General features: G+C 31.7%; 1 protein-coding gene across 1 annotated transcript; it reads right to left on the bottom strand.

Annotated features, from left to right (window-relative positions):
• Window positions 1-6,419: 6,419 nt before the first annotated feature.
• On the bottom strand, window positions 6,420-15,989 carry LOC134719860 (mitochondrial tRNA-specific 2-thiouridylase 1-like). Its single transcript, XM_063582792.1, has 8 exons — window positions 15,820-15,989; window positions 14,079-14,244; window positions 12,414-12,598; window positions 11,377-11,549; window positions 10,707-10,760; window positions 8,178-8,244; window positions 7,530-7,630; window positions 6,420-6,766 (listed from the first exon to the last, which is right to left on the bottom strand). Exons 1-8 carry the CDS (start codon window positions 15,902-15,904, stop codon window positions 6,422-6,424), a joined length of 1,176 nt encoding a protein of 391 aa, XP_063438862.1. The 5' UTR covers window positions 15,905-15,989; the 3' UTR covers window positions 6,420-6,421.
• Window positions 15,990-16,032: the final 43 nt, after the last annotated feature.

Genomic DNA, 16,032 nt, shown 5'->3' with positions numbered 1-16,032 from the left:
ATAGTTCACTTTGGGTATTCCGACTACCATGTCACACAAAAAATAGCTGAGATTTGCTTAAACTAGGGTTTTTATTATAAACATATATTGAAAAATTATAAATATATCCAACACAGATATGCATTAGGCCAGGGATTGGAATTTGAGCACTTGTTATAATTTCAAACCCGTACATTTTCTGAATGTGCTCGTCAGAAATCATAATTATTTTCCAGCTAATATTTTACACTAAAAGTACTAGTATAAAGTGAGACGTCAAGCTTGACATTATTCATGCCATTTAACACGAGCACAGCAATTATCGATAATATTTATTATCGCTATTTTTGTGCATTTTTCCTTTGATATATTTTTTGAAATATTTTTTCATATCATGCTACTTGCTTGAGATGGAAAATTATCGCTAGAAAGTATGGAAGCACGTGGCGTTACTAATGAAATTAACATGAAATTGACAACGTCGTCATAGGTAAAATAGCGATAAAGAGATTATCATTGGTCATCTCAACTCGATTGCTTTTTCTCGCTTTCGCCGTACCGGCTCAACCGGGAAAATCAACCTCGTTGAGATGATCAACGATAATATATAAATATCTTTACAAGTTTGTAAAAATAAATACATGAATATAACTGCAACTTGATAATATTCGAAGAAAATTTGTATCGAATTCTTTCCGTAGTTTACGGATGATATTAATAATAATTTACTTTGTAAGTTGGAAAGAAGCGTGGTGAAAAATCAAACACTTTCGATTTTTACTACAATGTATTATCAAAAAGAACATTTAATTTTCTCTACCTAGATTTGTATTGTGTTTAATTGTCGTTCGTTTTTAAAAGTATTTGTGAAAAGGTGTAAACCTTTCCTTTGTTCGTCTTGTGTTGGAAAGTCACACTAAACCCTTAATAATTATTAGGACATATATAATTTTTTTTCTTAGACAATTGCCTGTTTGGCAAGTACATGTAAAATAATGAATAATTGTTCGTATTTTTTTTTAAAGGAAATTATGTTTACCTCTAAAAATTGAAAAACAAAGCTTCTAAGGCCCGGGTTTAAGTAATTCAAAGATCTTCAAAATGATATATGTTTTATAGCTAGAATCATCAATCATAAGTACTCAGTTAAAATAAATAAGCTATTTTATATTTAACAAAAATCTCATTAAATACAAGGATAAAATAAATACATTTGACGGGTTTTAATTTGTTTCGTTTACAAAAGTTGCATCACTTGGACGTTTGAATGAATGAAAGTTAAAAAGACAAACAGAGTATATATTGGCTGTTTTATTACTAACAAAAAAAATACATCCACAATTGTCCATACAAGATCTTATCAAACGGCTTTGGTCACTTATAGTTCATGACTCCCAAGTTGCTGATAATTTTGCTGTCTAGGAGGAATCATCTAAATGATCCGTCATTTAGCCATTTTTATGTGATGTTGCATTACTGATAATTTTAGCCATTAACAGTTTCTACCTTGTTTGTACTATATATTATATATCAATTAGAAATATCAGTTTTTGTCAAAAATCGTCAATTATTTCTCATTTCTCGGTACTTTGATTTGAATAAAAATGGTACAGTAATAACGAACGAAGATATTTTTTAAAATAACTGTGTAGCATCACTATATTGAATAAAGATAGTTGCAGAAAGAAAAAAATGAAAATTAAATTCTTATTTTATCATAGTCTACCATTTCGCTGAAAAAAAACTTTTGTTGCTACTTTAAAGGGCTGATTGTGATCTTAGCCTTCCACCATTTACAATCAACAGAATTGATACTTTCCCTCACTTCAGTCAAATCAACAGAATAGGTACTTCCCTCACTTCAAATCAACGGAAATGAGGCTTTCTCTCACCTCATATCAACAGAATTAAGACTTTCGCTCACTTCAAATCAACAGAATTGAGGTTTTCCCTCAATTCAAAACAACAGAATTGAAACATCCCCTCACTTCAAATTGTCGAGAGGACAACGGGATCACAAACGTCTCGGTAGTAACATTACATCCAAGGTCGACGCTACCTTATTTTTTGTTAGTAACTAGTAAACTTCAAACTGCAAAACTGTTGTTTATTTATTTAAAGTTAAATTATTAGAAATAGTCTCCTCATTTATGATGCCTTGTTGCTACTTTTAAGGGCTGATTGTGATCTTAGCTTTCCATCATTTAAAATCAACAGAATTGATACTTTCCCTCACTCCAGTCAAATTCACAGAATTGGTACTTTCCTTCATTTCAAATCAAAAGAATTCAGACTATTGCTCACTTTAAATCAACAGAATTGACTTTCCCTCACTTCAAATGAACAGATTTAAGACTTTCTCTCACTTCAAATCAACAAAAATAAGACTTCCCTCGCTTCAAATCAACAGAATTGCCTTTCCCTCAATTCAAATTGTCGAGAAGCCTGTAGGACCTGCAAAGTCTCGGAAGTAACATTGTATCCAAGGTCGTCGCCACCTTATCTGTTGTTAGGAACTAGTAAACGTCAAACTGAAAAGCTGTTGTTTATTTATTTCAAGTAAAATTGTTAGAAATCGTCCCCACTTTTATGATGCCTTGACTAATGGAGATATCAAAGCTCAAATCGACAAGAACGGACATTCAAAGCGCCGTTACCAGACTTATATGAAAATTTGCCGAGCCAAAAAAGTTCTGAATTCGACAGAAAGGAGCTGTTAGCCACATACGAATATCACAACTCGACACTCTGAATGCACACACACACACAAATCAACAGAATGGGGACTTTCCCTCACCTCGTATCAACAGAATTCACACTTTACATCACTTCAAATCAACAGAATTAATACTTTGTCTCACCACCAATCAACAGAATGCATACTTTGCCTCACTTCAAATCAAAAGAATTAAGACTACCCTCACTTCAAATCAACAGAATTGGGACTTGCCTCATTTCCAATCAAAAGAATTTGGAATTTTCTTCACCTCAAATCTAATAAATTGAGACTTTCACTCAATTCTAGTCAACATAATTGAGACTTTCAGTTAAATCAAATCAACAGAATTGATGCTTTCTCTCACTTCAAATCAACAGAATTGAAACTTTCCGTCACTTTAAATCAACAGAATTCAGACTTTCGCACATATCAAATCAAGAGAATTCATACTTTGCTTCACTTCAAATCAAAAGAATTCAGACTACCCTCACTTCAAATCAACAGAATTGGGACTTTCCCCCACTTCAAACCAACAGAATTGAGACTTTCCCTCACTTCAAATCAACAGAATTGAGACTTTCCCTCACTTTAAATCAATATAATTGAGACTTGCTTCATTTCCAATCAACAGAATTTGGGCTTTTCATCAACTCAAATCTACTTAATTGAGACTTTCTCTCACTTCAAATCAACAGAATTGAGACTTCCCTCAATTCAAATCAACATAATTGAGACTTTCCCTCACTTCACACCAACAGAATTAAGACTTTTCCTCACTTCAAATCAACAGATTTAAGACTTTCTCTCACTTCAAATCAACAGAATTAAGACTTCCCACACTTCAAATGAACAGAATTGCCTTTCCCTCAATTTAAATTGTAGAGAAGACTGTAGGATCGGCAACGCCCCGGAAGATACATTGTATCCAAGGTCGACGCCACCTTATCTTTTTTTAGTAACTAGAAAACGTCAAACTGCAAAGATGTTGTTTTAAAGCTAATTTTTAAGAAATTGTCCCCACTTTTATGGTGCCTTGCCTCATGGAGATACCGAGGCTTATATCGACAAGAACAGACAATCATAGTGCCGTTACCAGACTTATATGAAAATTTGCAGAGGCAAAAAAAGTTCTGAACTCGACAGAAAGGAGCTGTTAGACACATACTAAAATCACAACAGGAGAAGTTACCCCACACTCTGAATGCACACACACACACACACACAAGTCAACAGAATTGGGACTTTCCCTCACCTCAAATCAACAGAATTCATACTTTGCCTCGCTTCAAATCAACAGAACTCAGACTAAACTCACTTCAAATCAACAGAATACATACTTTGCCTCACTTCAAATCAACAGAATTGGGACTTTCCCTCACTTCAAATCAACAGAATTAAGAATATCCCTCAATTTAAATCAACAGAATTCAGACTTATCTCACTTCTAATCAACAGAATCGAAGCTTTCCCTTCATTTCAAATTAACAGAATTAATACTTGCCTTATTTCAAATCAACAGAATTTGGAGAAATTTCATCACCTCAAATCTACTTAATTGAGAGTTTCACTCAATTAAAATCAACAGAATTCAGACTAAACTTACTTCAAATCAACAGAATTAAGACTAAACTTACTTCAAATCAACAGAATTCAGACTAAACTTACTTCAAATCAACAGAATTCAGACTAAACTTACTTCAAATCAACAGAATTGGGACTTTGCCTCACTTCAAATTAACAGAATTCAGACTACCCTCACTTCAAATCAACAGAATTGGGACTTTCCCTCACTTCAAATCAACAGAATTGAGACTTTCCCTCATTTTAAATCAACAGAATTTGGAATTTTCGACACCTCAAATCTACTTAATTGAGACTTTCACTACATTCTAGTCAACAGAATTTAGACTTTCCCTCAATTCAAATCAACAGTATTGATGATTTCCCTCACTTTAAATCAACAGATTTAAGACTTTCTCTCACTTCAAATCAACAGAATTGCCTTTCCCTCAATTTAAATTGATGAGAAGACTGTGGGACCGGCAATGTCTCGGAAGAAACATTGTATCCAAGGTCGACGCCACCTTATCTGTTGTTAATAACGAGTAAACGTTAAACTGCAAAGCTGATGTTATTCATTTAAAGTTGAATTGTTAGAAATCTTTTATGGTGCCTTGACTCATGGAGATACCGAGGTTCATATCGACAAGAACAGACAATCATAGTGCCGTTACCAGACTTATATGAAAATTTGCCGAGGCAAAAAAAGTTCTGAATTCGACAGATAGGAACTGTAAGCCACATACGAAAATTACAACAGAAGAAGTTACTCGACACACACACAAATCAACAGAATTGGGACTTTCCCTCACCTCGTATCAACAAAGTTCATACTTTGCCTCACTTCAAATCAACAGAATTCAGACTTAACACACTTCAAATCAACAGAATTCAGACTAAACTCACTTCAAATCAACAGAATTGGGACTTTCCCTCACCTCAAATCAACAGAATTCATTCTTTGCCTCACTTTAAATCAACAGAATTCAGACTAAGCTCACCTCAAATCAAAAGAATTGGGACTTTCTCTCACTTCAAATCAACAGAATTGGGACTTTCTCTCACTTCAAATCAACAGAATTGGGACTTTCTCTCACTTCAAATCAACGGAATTGAGACTTTCCCTCACTTCAAATCAATAGAATTGAGACTTACCTCATTTCAAATCAACAGAATTGGGAATTTTCATCACCTCAAATCTACTTAATTGAGACTTTCAATCAATTCAAATCCACAATATTTAGACTTTCGCTCACTTCAAATCAACAGATTTAAGATTTACTCTCACTTCAAATCAACAAAAAAAAGACTTGACTCACTTCAAATTAACAGAATTGTCTTTCCCTCAATTCAAATTGTTGAGAAGAATTGAAATTTTCCCTCACTTTAAATCAACAGAATTCAGACTTCCCTGCCTTCAAATCAACAGAATTGTGTCTTTCTCCAATTTCAAATTAGCAGTATTAAAAATTTTGCTCACTTCAAATCAACAAAATTTTGACTTTTGCTCACTTCAAATCAACAGAATTCAGACTTTTGCTCTCTTAAATCAACTTTCCCTAACTTCAAATTACCAGAATTGAGACTTTCCCTCTCTTTTAATTGTTGATAAGACTGTTGGACGGCAACGTCTCAGAAGTAACATTGCATCCAAGTTTGGAGCCACCTTATTTTTTGTTAGTAATTAGTAAACGTCAAACTGAAAAGCTGTTGTTTATTTAATTAGAGTTAAATTATTGTGCCGTGACTAATGGAGTTATCAAAGCTTAAATTGACAAGAACGGACAGTCGTAGTACCTTTACCAGACTTGAATGAAAATTTGCCAACGCAAAAGAAATTTCTGAATTCGACAGAGAGGAGCTGTCATTTGTTGTTCTTTGTAATGTTTGTTTCTTGTTCAGGTTTGTATAATATACCAGGTTGGGTTTAAAAAAATTTAAATATTTGTCATTTTGTCATTATGAGGCCTTTGAAAGCTTACTTTATGGTATGTTTTTTCTAATTTTTTTAAGCCCTACTATGACCTATACTTACTAATAACCACAACATATTGACCCTGATGAATAGTTGTCTTAATGGCAAGCATATCCCAATTCCTACATTTCGGTGACATTGCTAGTGAAAACATATTAATATCAATAAAACATAACAAATTATATATATCATGAAAATCCTTTAGCAATTTTAACTCTATCTTTGTAATTTAAAACATATAATGACGGACCAGTACGTAGTATTCGTGCACTTCCTAAACACTCATTGTCTTTATAAAACACTGCATACTGCCCAGCTGCAATAGATCTCATTGGCTGAGCAAGGGATACAATTAAACTGTTCCCGCCACTTAATGTTAATGTACATGGACTAATTGGATGGACATGTTGATATCTAAAACCCACATCACACATCTGGTTCTGAATAAGATCATGAGGAGGACGATGAATCCAATGAACTGGTTCGGTAAATAAAGTCTCAAAAAATAATGCTGGATGATCTGTTCCTTTTGCCTAAAAAGATAAAAAAAAAATTTAAAAAAAATCAATTCTTGAAAAAAAAAGATCATTTTTTGCAGAAGAAATGGGTCCAATACCAAACGTTTGGTATTATTAAAGAAATTTCAATCATATTATCTAATGCATTGGGGCAGTCATTTTTATTGTGAACCCAATTCTACCTTTCCATAGACTCAGGTAGATTAATCAATGAGTGATACACTTCTCTAAGAAGAAATTGAAGGTCCAAGTGAATAAACTAAATAGAGAACAATACCTGTTGTATTTGTTCAATGGGACAATTGAACTGCCAAAAATGTAAATGGACAGGTAACTATCAGGTGAATCTATGGAAAGATATTATTGGGGTCGCAATAATAGAAGTTGGAGTCAACAACCATCATAACTCATAAGTAGCTTAAATAATACCTAACAGTTTGGCTGTCATTCTCTCTTTTTATAAGACATTGGTTTTTTTATTATTTTTGTTTTATCTCAATTCAATTTTATACCCTTCATAAAACATATTCAAGAAGCCAAATTGGTTGTTGAACAAGAATATAGGAAATAATTTTAAACTACATATATATAAGATCAGATGCTAAAGACCAAGTTTGGTTCTTATTTGTTCAGCGACTTCAGTTGAAAAAGTAAACAGTGTCAAAAGTTAGCAAAAAGAGTTGGTTTTAAAAACCCACATCCTTAAAAAGTTACTTCCACTTTTTGGGCTCAGAAAACCACAACTGATAACTATCTTACTATTTTTTAAATATCTTACCACATAAACAGTTTGTGAAGCTATATCAAAAGATGACACAAAGTATGCTTTATCAAGTCCAGAGAGGTGTGTTCTTTGTCCTATTGTCCAATAATGTGCTCCTGTAAAATATATAGTGATAAAATATTGTCATCAATACAAATTCATACATTATATAATTACATTATACCTGCAATTTTAGTAAAACCACTTTATGATACAAACCTTGATGGCTGTGTTATCAAATATAATTCGCATACTGCACATCATGTCCAGCAAAGGTTGTAGATAAACATGATAAATGTCTTGAAATTCAACTATTTTTTAAATGTTACTTGTTTTGTCAAAACTCTCACAGCTAAGAGATAGTACAAACCCATAAAAGCAGAAAAATAAAATTTAGATAAGTCCACATTTTTGTTGAAATGAAACTGTAAAATTTAACTCATATTAATGACACCAAAATGAAAACATTGATTTGCATCCATTACATGATACAGCTTTAATATTAAGAAGGCATTAGACTTCATATTTTTTTTTTTTTCAAAGTATTCAATTAAATAATTACACAGAGCCTTATTGTTTATGAATATTTAAGCCTACAACATATACATAAGAAGTTTTTTCCAAAATGAAAGATAACAACATTTAATAGATTTCAATACCAACCTTTATGGGTGCCAACAGTTTCACCAGTTTCAACATCTACAAAATTTCCTGGCTTTTGTTCTATATACTGTAAAATAAGCCACCAATTGTTATTCTAAATATATGTTACAATTTTCAGCATAAATTTCCTGCATCATTTATTGTATCTGATGTTTGACACATTTTCTCTATAAGTTTCTTGTCCAGCCATTTAGGATATCTTGGAAGACTACTTAAATTTTGCTTTGACACTTTCCTGTTCTGAAAAACTTTTTAAAAAATACACTCAGCAAACAAGCATCTGGACTTTGAAAGTTTCCAATATACGACTGTGGGTTCATTCATTTTTGTGGGTACTATTTTTTGTTGATCAAGAGAAACTTGCCTGTACCAAGTCAGGAATGTGAAAGTTCTTGTCCATTTGATTTTGATGTGTTTTGTCATTTGATTTTGCCATGTGATTAGGGACTTTCCGAATTGATTTCCCTTTAAGTTCAGTATTTTTGTGATTTTACTTTTTGCATTTCTTGGCTTTGTCAAAGTCTATAGAAAATTTGTAATTCCTTGAACATTCAATTCTCCAAAATCATCAGGATGTAGGACTATAAGTGTATATAACTGTATGCGAATACATATACTGAGTGCCAATGAAAACGCAACACTTTTGTTTTTCAAAAAAATCTTATAATTTTTATTTTATTTATATTAGAACTTTGTATAGTTGGTTTAAAATGACTTTTAAGACAATTGACAACAACTTTACGGTTGAGTGCTTTTTGGAACAAATGCGAAGTAAGGGTTATTTTGAACGGAAATAAACCGAGTTCACCGCTTTTCAACATACGCACCATTTTCACGATTTTGTCATTTAAAGTTTGGCTTATGTCATGAATTTTCCCACCCTTATTGTTAGGAAACTGCAATAAACATCTTGAGTAAATGCCAGGACTTTCTGACAACCAACAACATGCAGTTTTGGGCATGACCCAATGAAGCCTTTCACTGCATACAATTACGAGAAGACTGAAGTTGTAGCCTCTACAATAACCTAAATCATCCACAAATTCAACCAAAATGAGTCATTTAATGATAAGCAACATCCCGGGGTACAAAAAGCAAGAAACGCTCAGCCTGACCGATACATTTGGTCTTAAACATATTCGATACTGACTCTGATGGGTGTACAAAGGTCACGAGAGTTCAATGGTGGCCACGGTAGAGTCTTTGGAGCAATTTCAGTAAAGCATTATTTGCGCAGAAATTGTTTAAGAGCACCAAAGTCTTTCCTTAGTGACATCTAAACGACCGTAAGGCGTAAATATCGAATTCTGTAGACCAAAAATCATTCATTGTGTACCAAAAACCATCAGTGGTGGTTACATAGACATTTGACACCAACTTGGCCAAAAGTCATGTGTTTCACCCGATTTTGGTCCGATCGGGCAAATTTTGCATCAGATTGGACATGTTTTAGACGATGAAAAACACCACCAATATCATAAAGTCAACTTGAGTTTGATATGCGGGACAAGTGGAACAACATTCTTCGAGATCACATTAAACGTCCGGGATGATTAGCTTCACGGCGCTGTCGGGATTGCGCTGCACAACGGGGTTGTAACATGTTTTGTTAGGACTGTGAGTTGATGATTCGACATTGGATATTTCGTTTACCTATAGCGTCTGAAGGATGACAATGAAACATTTTTGTTTGATATCGATCTATCGTTACAATTGTTAATTTTCAAGAGCAATTTATTTTGAAAGATTATCATTTCTAATATAAATTTTATTTTTGAAAAACCAAGTGTTGCGTTTTCATTGGCACTCAGTATATATCTAATTATATTTTACTCTATTAACAAAATCAATGAAAGTACTGAAAAAAAATACATTCAAAGATCTTATTACAGAGTTATGTATAAGTACATCCTTGCAATAAGTTATAAGATTATAGTTCGACATCCAAGATTTGAATTCTGACATAAAAACTTAATATGAGTCAATATAGCATAAAATGTAGGTCAGAGAGACCTTTTTTTTAATAGGTTGAGGCTTTAATAGTTACCTTTCTCTGTTAATATAATTTATTATACAAGAGACAGATTCCCAGTCACAGAATAACAAATTTATATATAGTCATAATTTAAATGTGGATGTAACACGTCTTCTGATTGGCTGACTTTATTTTGTTATGAGTCCAAAGACATTATTTAGTCATGTGACCATGACATCATCAAGGTTTTTTCATGGTTTTCTACGGTTTAAAATGGAACTTGGAATTAAATTATAAGAAATGACTTTAATATTTTTTCTGTCTATGAAGAAATAACATAAAAAATGTGGTGCACACTGTTAAATAACCTGCAACACGCGTTATTCAGAGTACACCAATTTTTTTATGTTATTTCTTCATAGACAGAAAAAATATTACTGTTATTCCTTAAATATAGTCGTAGATGAGGCGATGTGGCATGCATGCCAATTCATATACACCCTGAATTAAGCAATCAGATTCAGTCATCAGCTTGACGAAACTTTTGAACTTACCTGTTCTACAAAAGACTGAAAGTTTCTCTTGCCTATAAAACATATACCCATACTCTGTAATAAAAAGCAATAAATGTTTAGTATGGTATTTTTCATAGAATAAAACATTCTTATTCTGTTACCTTGATTTATCAATGCATGATCAAGGCGAAAAACTCATAAAGGGAATAAATGGGTGAATGGCTTTCAAATTAACTCTATGAGTTGTTTTGTATCTAAAAGTTTAAGTCAGTTCCTGTGATCATAGTTAGTCAGATGACATGTTGTTCCTTAAATACAATCTTTCTTTTTTTCCCAAATATTGTAGACTATTGCTTATAACATCTGATAACTGACCTAAAAACGAAAACTTAACATTGATTAAAGAACCCGGATCAATATCATGAATTTGAGGTCAAGGTCAAAGAACCCTGTCACAAACTCTAAAGCAAAAATAGTAGACTTATCATTTTGAGTATCAAAGCAACTGATCTAATAATAAAAAAAGGCACCTCAGAAGAGCAACCCAACTTCTTGTTTTTCTCATAGTGTGGACAATGGTGGTTGCCTGTAAGCCAAATATCTTTCTGTTTATAATAATTTCAATTTCTCCACTGTTAATCTATCATATTTTTTTTTCTTAAATATATCTGTTTATTTAGGCTATCACTTCTTGTTTTTCATTACTTACTTCTTTTTTCTTGGCAATTCTATCCAGCCCAATTGACTCTGCAATCTTTTTGACGTCTTTTTTGAGTATATCACCAAGTGGAAAAACAGATTTCTGTAAAGCTCTTTGCGGTATCTGAGAGAGGAAAAGTGTTTGGTCTTTCCACTGATCTAATGGTAACATTAATTTTATACCTAGTTGGAGGGAAAAAACAAAGTTCTATTAAATTTACAAATCTGAGATCATGGTGATTAACTTGAATAATTTTGCAATAAAACTAAAAACACAAGTTTATAAAAACAATTGTTTATGCGTTTTCTTGACACTTGACAGTTAAGTTTGAATGTCATCCTAATCTCCTCGGCAAAGTGTAAATTAAAAGAGAAGAAGGGTATACATTAATAATTTCAACCTGAAAATTTGTTTATTTAAAGTTAGGCACATCGAAATTCCTTCATAGTGTTTGATGTTCAAAATGTTCAATTATTTAGATAACCACAAAATTATACTAAAGTTGGTCTAAAAGTGAAAGACAATATTGAGAGAGTGAAAAATTTCCTGGTCAGGTAAAGCTTAAGGATGATTTATTATCTTCTGATTTTACAAAGCCTGGATAGAGGAGAATCATGCCCTTATACTTTTTTTGAATGTCAACTTCACTTTAATTTACGAATCCAGGTCAAAATGTTTTGATTTCTTTTTTGCTTCTCATCTAATTTTTCTATACTGACTTACTGGGGTTGGACGAGGACTCTCATATATATTATTAATGATGTGAACTGAGAATGTCTCTGTATTTACTACAACCAAAATTGGTTTCTGTTTTTTTGCAATAAGTATATAATATTTTTTTTTGTTCCATTGGTCAATGAATTGTTTCTAACAAATAAACCAAAATACTTACAATCAAAAATGAAACTGATTATGTTTATCAAAAATATCTCATATGCATTGTTATACATGTTATATATCTTTGTCGTGTATATTAGGTCAACCAATATGGCAAGGACAAAGTATTACAAATGATTTAATCACTTCAGATTGACCTTAAAATATACCTTCACTTGTATCAGGATGTTCTAAGTTTTCAAACACACTTGTTTTGACATAATGTCCAGTTGCTATGGCATCAGCTTCAATGTTGTCTATAGCATGATCAAAGAAGTGTTTAAACTTAATGTGCTTGTTGCATAGTACATCTGGATTGGGTGTGTAACCATTCTCATAACCTTTTATCAAAGTACTGAAAAAAGCAGAACATACATGTACATGCTATAACTGAATACTACCAGATATTATGAGATACACTTACGATCTGATTTCATGTATGAACACTTTAATATGTTCATCTATCATCTATAAATAATCATAATCAAAAGAAATTTTCAAAACTTTTTGGCATCACAACTAACATAGTCACATATATGTCATGTACGTACCTCCATTAATGCATTGTGTGTATATTTTCTATCGTTATGAAAACTGATTAAAATAACATCAGATTGTTTTTTCAATTCACAAGAAAATTCAAACTTATATAGAATAACTAATCGAAAAATTCAAATAGAGAAAAATATTCGACAAGTGACTGAACAACACATTAATTCTCAAATGACGTAGCGCATGAGTTAATTATCAATGTTGTTGGGTCATGAGATGAATTTTTTTTTTTATATTTAAATTCTTTAATTAGTTATTCTTTTTATTACATTGGCAAATGACTTTTTTTTAAAGAAATTAATGTTAATCATGTAAGGAACTATATCTTTTTTTCTACGCATTCACAATTTGTTTTGATATACCGTTATCAACATCTTGACAACATCTATTGTTGTATGAAGTCAGAGAGTGAACATGGTGAAATAACCACGTTTATTTCACATGTGAAATTATCGGTTTTTATTTAAGGAGGCTCGCGGGTAAAAACAAATTAGAAAAAAAATAAACATTTATTTTTCATTACAAATTTTATTCATTACCTAAAAGTGGTTGTTACTTTATCATAAGATACAAAAATCTTTTCAAAATATCCATTTGTGTTGGCCCTAGGTGACTTTTAAAATGCAGATATCATTGAAAAAGCTCCAAATTATCTCCCTTTGGTGCAAAAATGCCATTTTTTGGAATTAAAATTGAAATATCTTTTTAAACTAATACATTGTCATAGGTGACCCCAAATTTTTATTGTTTTTTTCGAATAAGCTGAACAAAAACTAAATAATTGTAAAATTAAAGCGATTTCTGTAATTAAGTTCTTTTTTTAAATTTCGTTATTACCTCTATTTCTCCTATTAGTTCAACAGATTTTGATCCGCAAGCCCCCTTAACTGGAAAATCAATGTAATTCATTGCAACCAATGTAATAATTATATATAACTTGTTATTACATCTTATTTGACTCCTGACCCTGTTAATCTAAGAGTATATAAATTTACTTATGCTGAAACTACCCTTGTTGAAATTGACATGTGTGAATTTTTTTTGTCTGATTTTTATGGGCATTGAATAATGACTTAAATATCAAAAATAGATTACACATGACTTTTTAATCAATTTGCACCAAACATGACGAATAATGAGCTTCAACATGTTCAAGCACAAAAGAATGTGAAATAAAAAACAAAAACAATTTGCACAAAAATGCATCTTTATCATGTTTACCACCCCCTTCTATCCTCTTGTATTCTAATCCTAATTTTGATTGACATTATTCCCTCAAATACCTAAAAACTTCATTCCAATATTCTTTAACAAAATTAACATCCTGTAATGGGATCTGCAGACGGTCACAGACATATTGTGCATCTTCTCTATCAGCATCAGAGGAACACTTCCCTTTCTCATCAGCAATGTCCCAGTTCTTCATAAATAATCCAATCACCTCATGTCCTGCAATTAAAAAATTATTAGATATATACATTTTTCTTACCTCCTATACATTTCTAAGAATATGATTGCTTAAAAGTGTCTGATCAGTGACCATGCATATTCCATTTTACATGTAGGTTAGTAGGAAGGTGGGGCTTCAAAACATGGTAACAGATACAATAATGTACTATATTACATGTATTTTGTTGAGTAACATTAGTCAAACTGGGGAGAAGATTTTCAGATAGAGCATAGTCATTTTCTTTATATCAATTTTTTTATTTTTTTTATCGTAGTGCATTTCTGTATTATATTTTTTGCAATATATTTTTATTTTCGTAATATTCTCAAGTCTCATCTACAAACAAAGATGTACAAAAAAATAACTTAGATCATAATAAAAAATTTGTCTCATCTTTCTCAGACAGTTTTTGTTTTATAAAAAACAGTAACTAATAATTGGATACTTCATCAGAAACTTCATCATAGTAATTTGTTTCACCTGCATATTGGCTGTAATGCCTTGTCACAAGCTGTTAAAATGTTAACTGATTTGACTCAATTCATAACATACTAAAACACATATCCAAATCTTATTTTAAGTCTTAAAACAAACAGTTAACAATGCTTATACTAGATAATAAATATCGGACTTTATTGTGTATTTTTAAAAGTCTAGAGGCAATCTAATTAACTATCAAGATGACCTCCAAAAACTACTGACAGTGACAATCAGCATAAACAATACATTGTATAAACATAAATAGCGACCTCATGCAATTAGATTTTTCTATGTTTGTGTGATTTCATGTTTCATGTAATCCTGGTAATAGAGGTTAAAGAAATAGTTAATTTCCATTTTTTGTCGATCAAATCAATCAATCAAATGATTTACTTTTGATTCACTTTCAATTTGACATTTTTTTTTTAATAACTACTATATATATATAATTACAAGCATGACAAGTGAATAATTCAAAATCAATGTTTCTTAGCTTATTGCATGTATATATTGGTTGCTTATTATTTGAATTATTTGTTACTATTTCATATATATATATTCATTAACTATGTAACAAACAAACTTTTTTTTTTACATATCCGGTAGATAGTCACCCTTTAACATGTTTAACCTTCAACACAATCAGTATCATGAGTATGATGATAGTAATATAATTTATTGTAGGGTTATAAATATATTGCTTACACTATATCTGTGTGACCATCTGAAGATCTCATTACAAGACAATATAGACAATATTTATTAGCACAAACACATTTACAGTAAATGGTTATGTATATCAATGTACATACATGTATGTATATGGCTAGTCCAAATAATTACATGTATGACGTCTGGGAAGGATATTTTTTTTTCTGTAACCCCTGGCAAGGCTACATTTTATTTTAATTTTTGGGGGGACGTATTAAGACAATAAACTGACAATTCAATTTCATGGAAGTTCTGTTGGAAGAAGAAGAAGGGCCAAGGAGGCTAGTAAAAAGTGGGCCGATTTGGTAGAATGCTGGGTCGAATTGGTCTATGGCGAGTTGTCATAGATTCTTAAATGGTCAAGCTAAAGTAAGATGACACACCTCTTTTTTTAAGCATATATGCTGCTACTGAACTATCAACCCCTCCTGACATCCCACACACAATTTTTTTTAACCCTGTTCTCATCTTTTACAATTTTTTGGCACGTTTGGCGATTAACATGTGTTTAACCTCACAGTCACATGGAAGGTGATTGTTTGACGTTTGATCGAAAATGATACGAACAATTTCATTGGATACCTTTTTTTCCAGCC

Source organism: Mytilus trossulus, chromosome 1, assembly GCF_036588685.1.
Source record: "Mytilus trossulus isolate FHL-02 chromosome 1, PNRI_Mtr1.1.1.hap1, whole genome shotgun sequence".
Classification (NCBI taxonomy): domain Eukaryota; kingdom Metazoa; phylum Mollusca; class Bivalvia; order Mytilida; family Mytilidae; genus Mytilus; species Mytilus trossulus.
The sequence above is the reverse complement of the archived record's forward strand: the minus strand, read 5'-3'. Positions and strand labels throughout refer to the sequence as shown.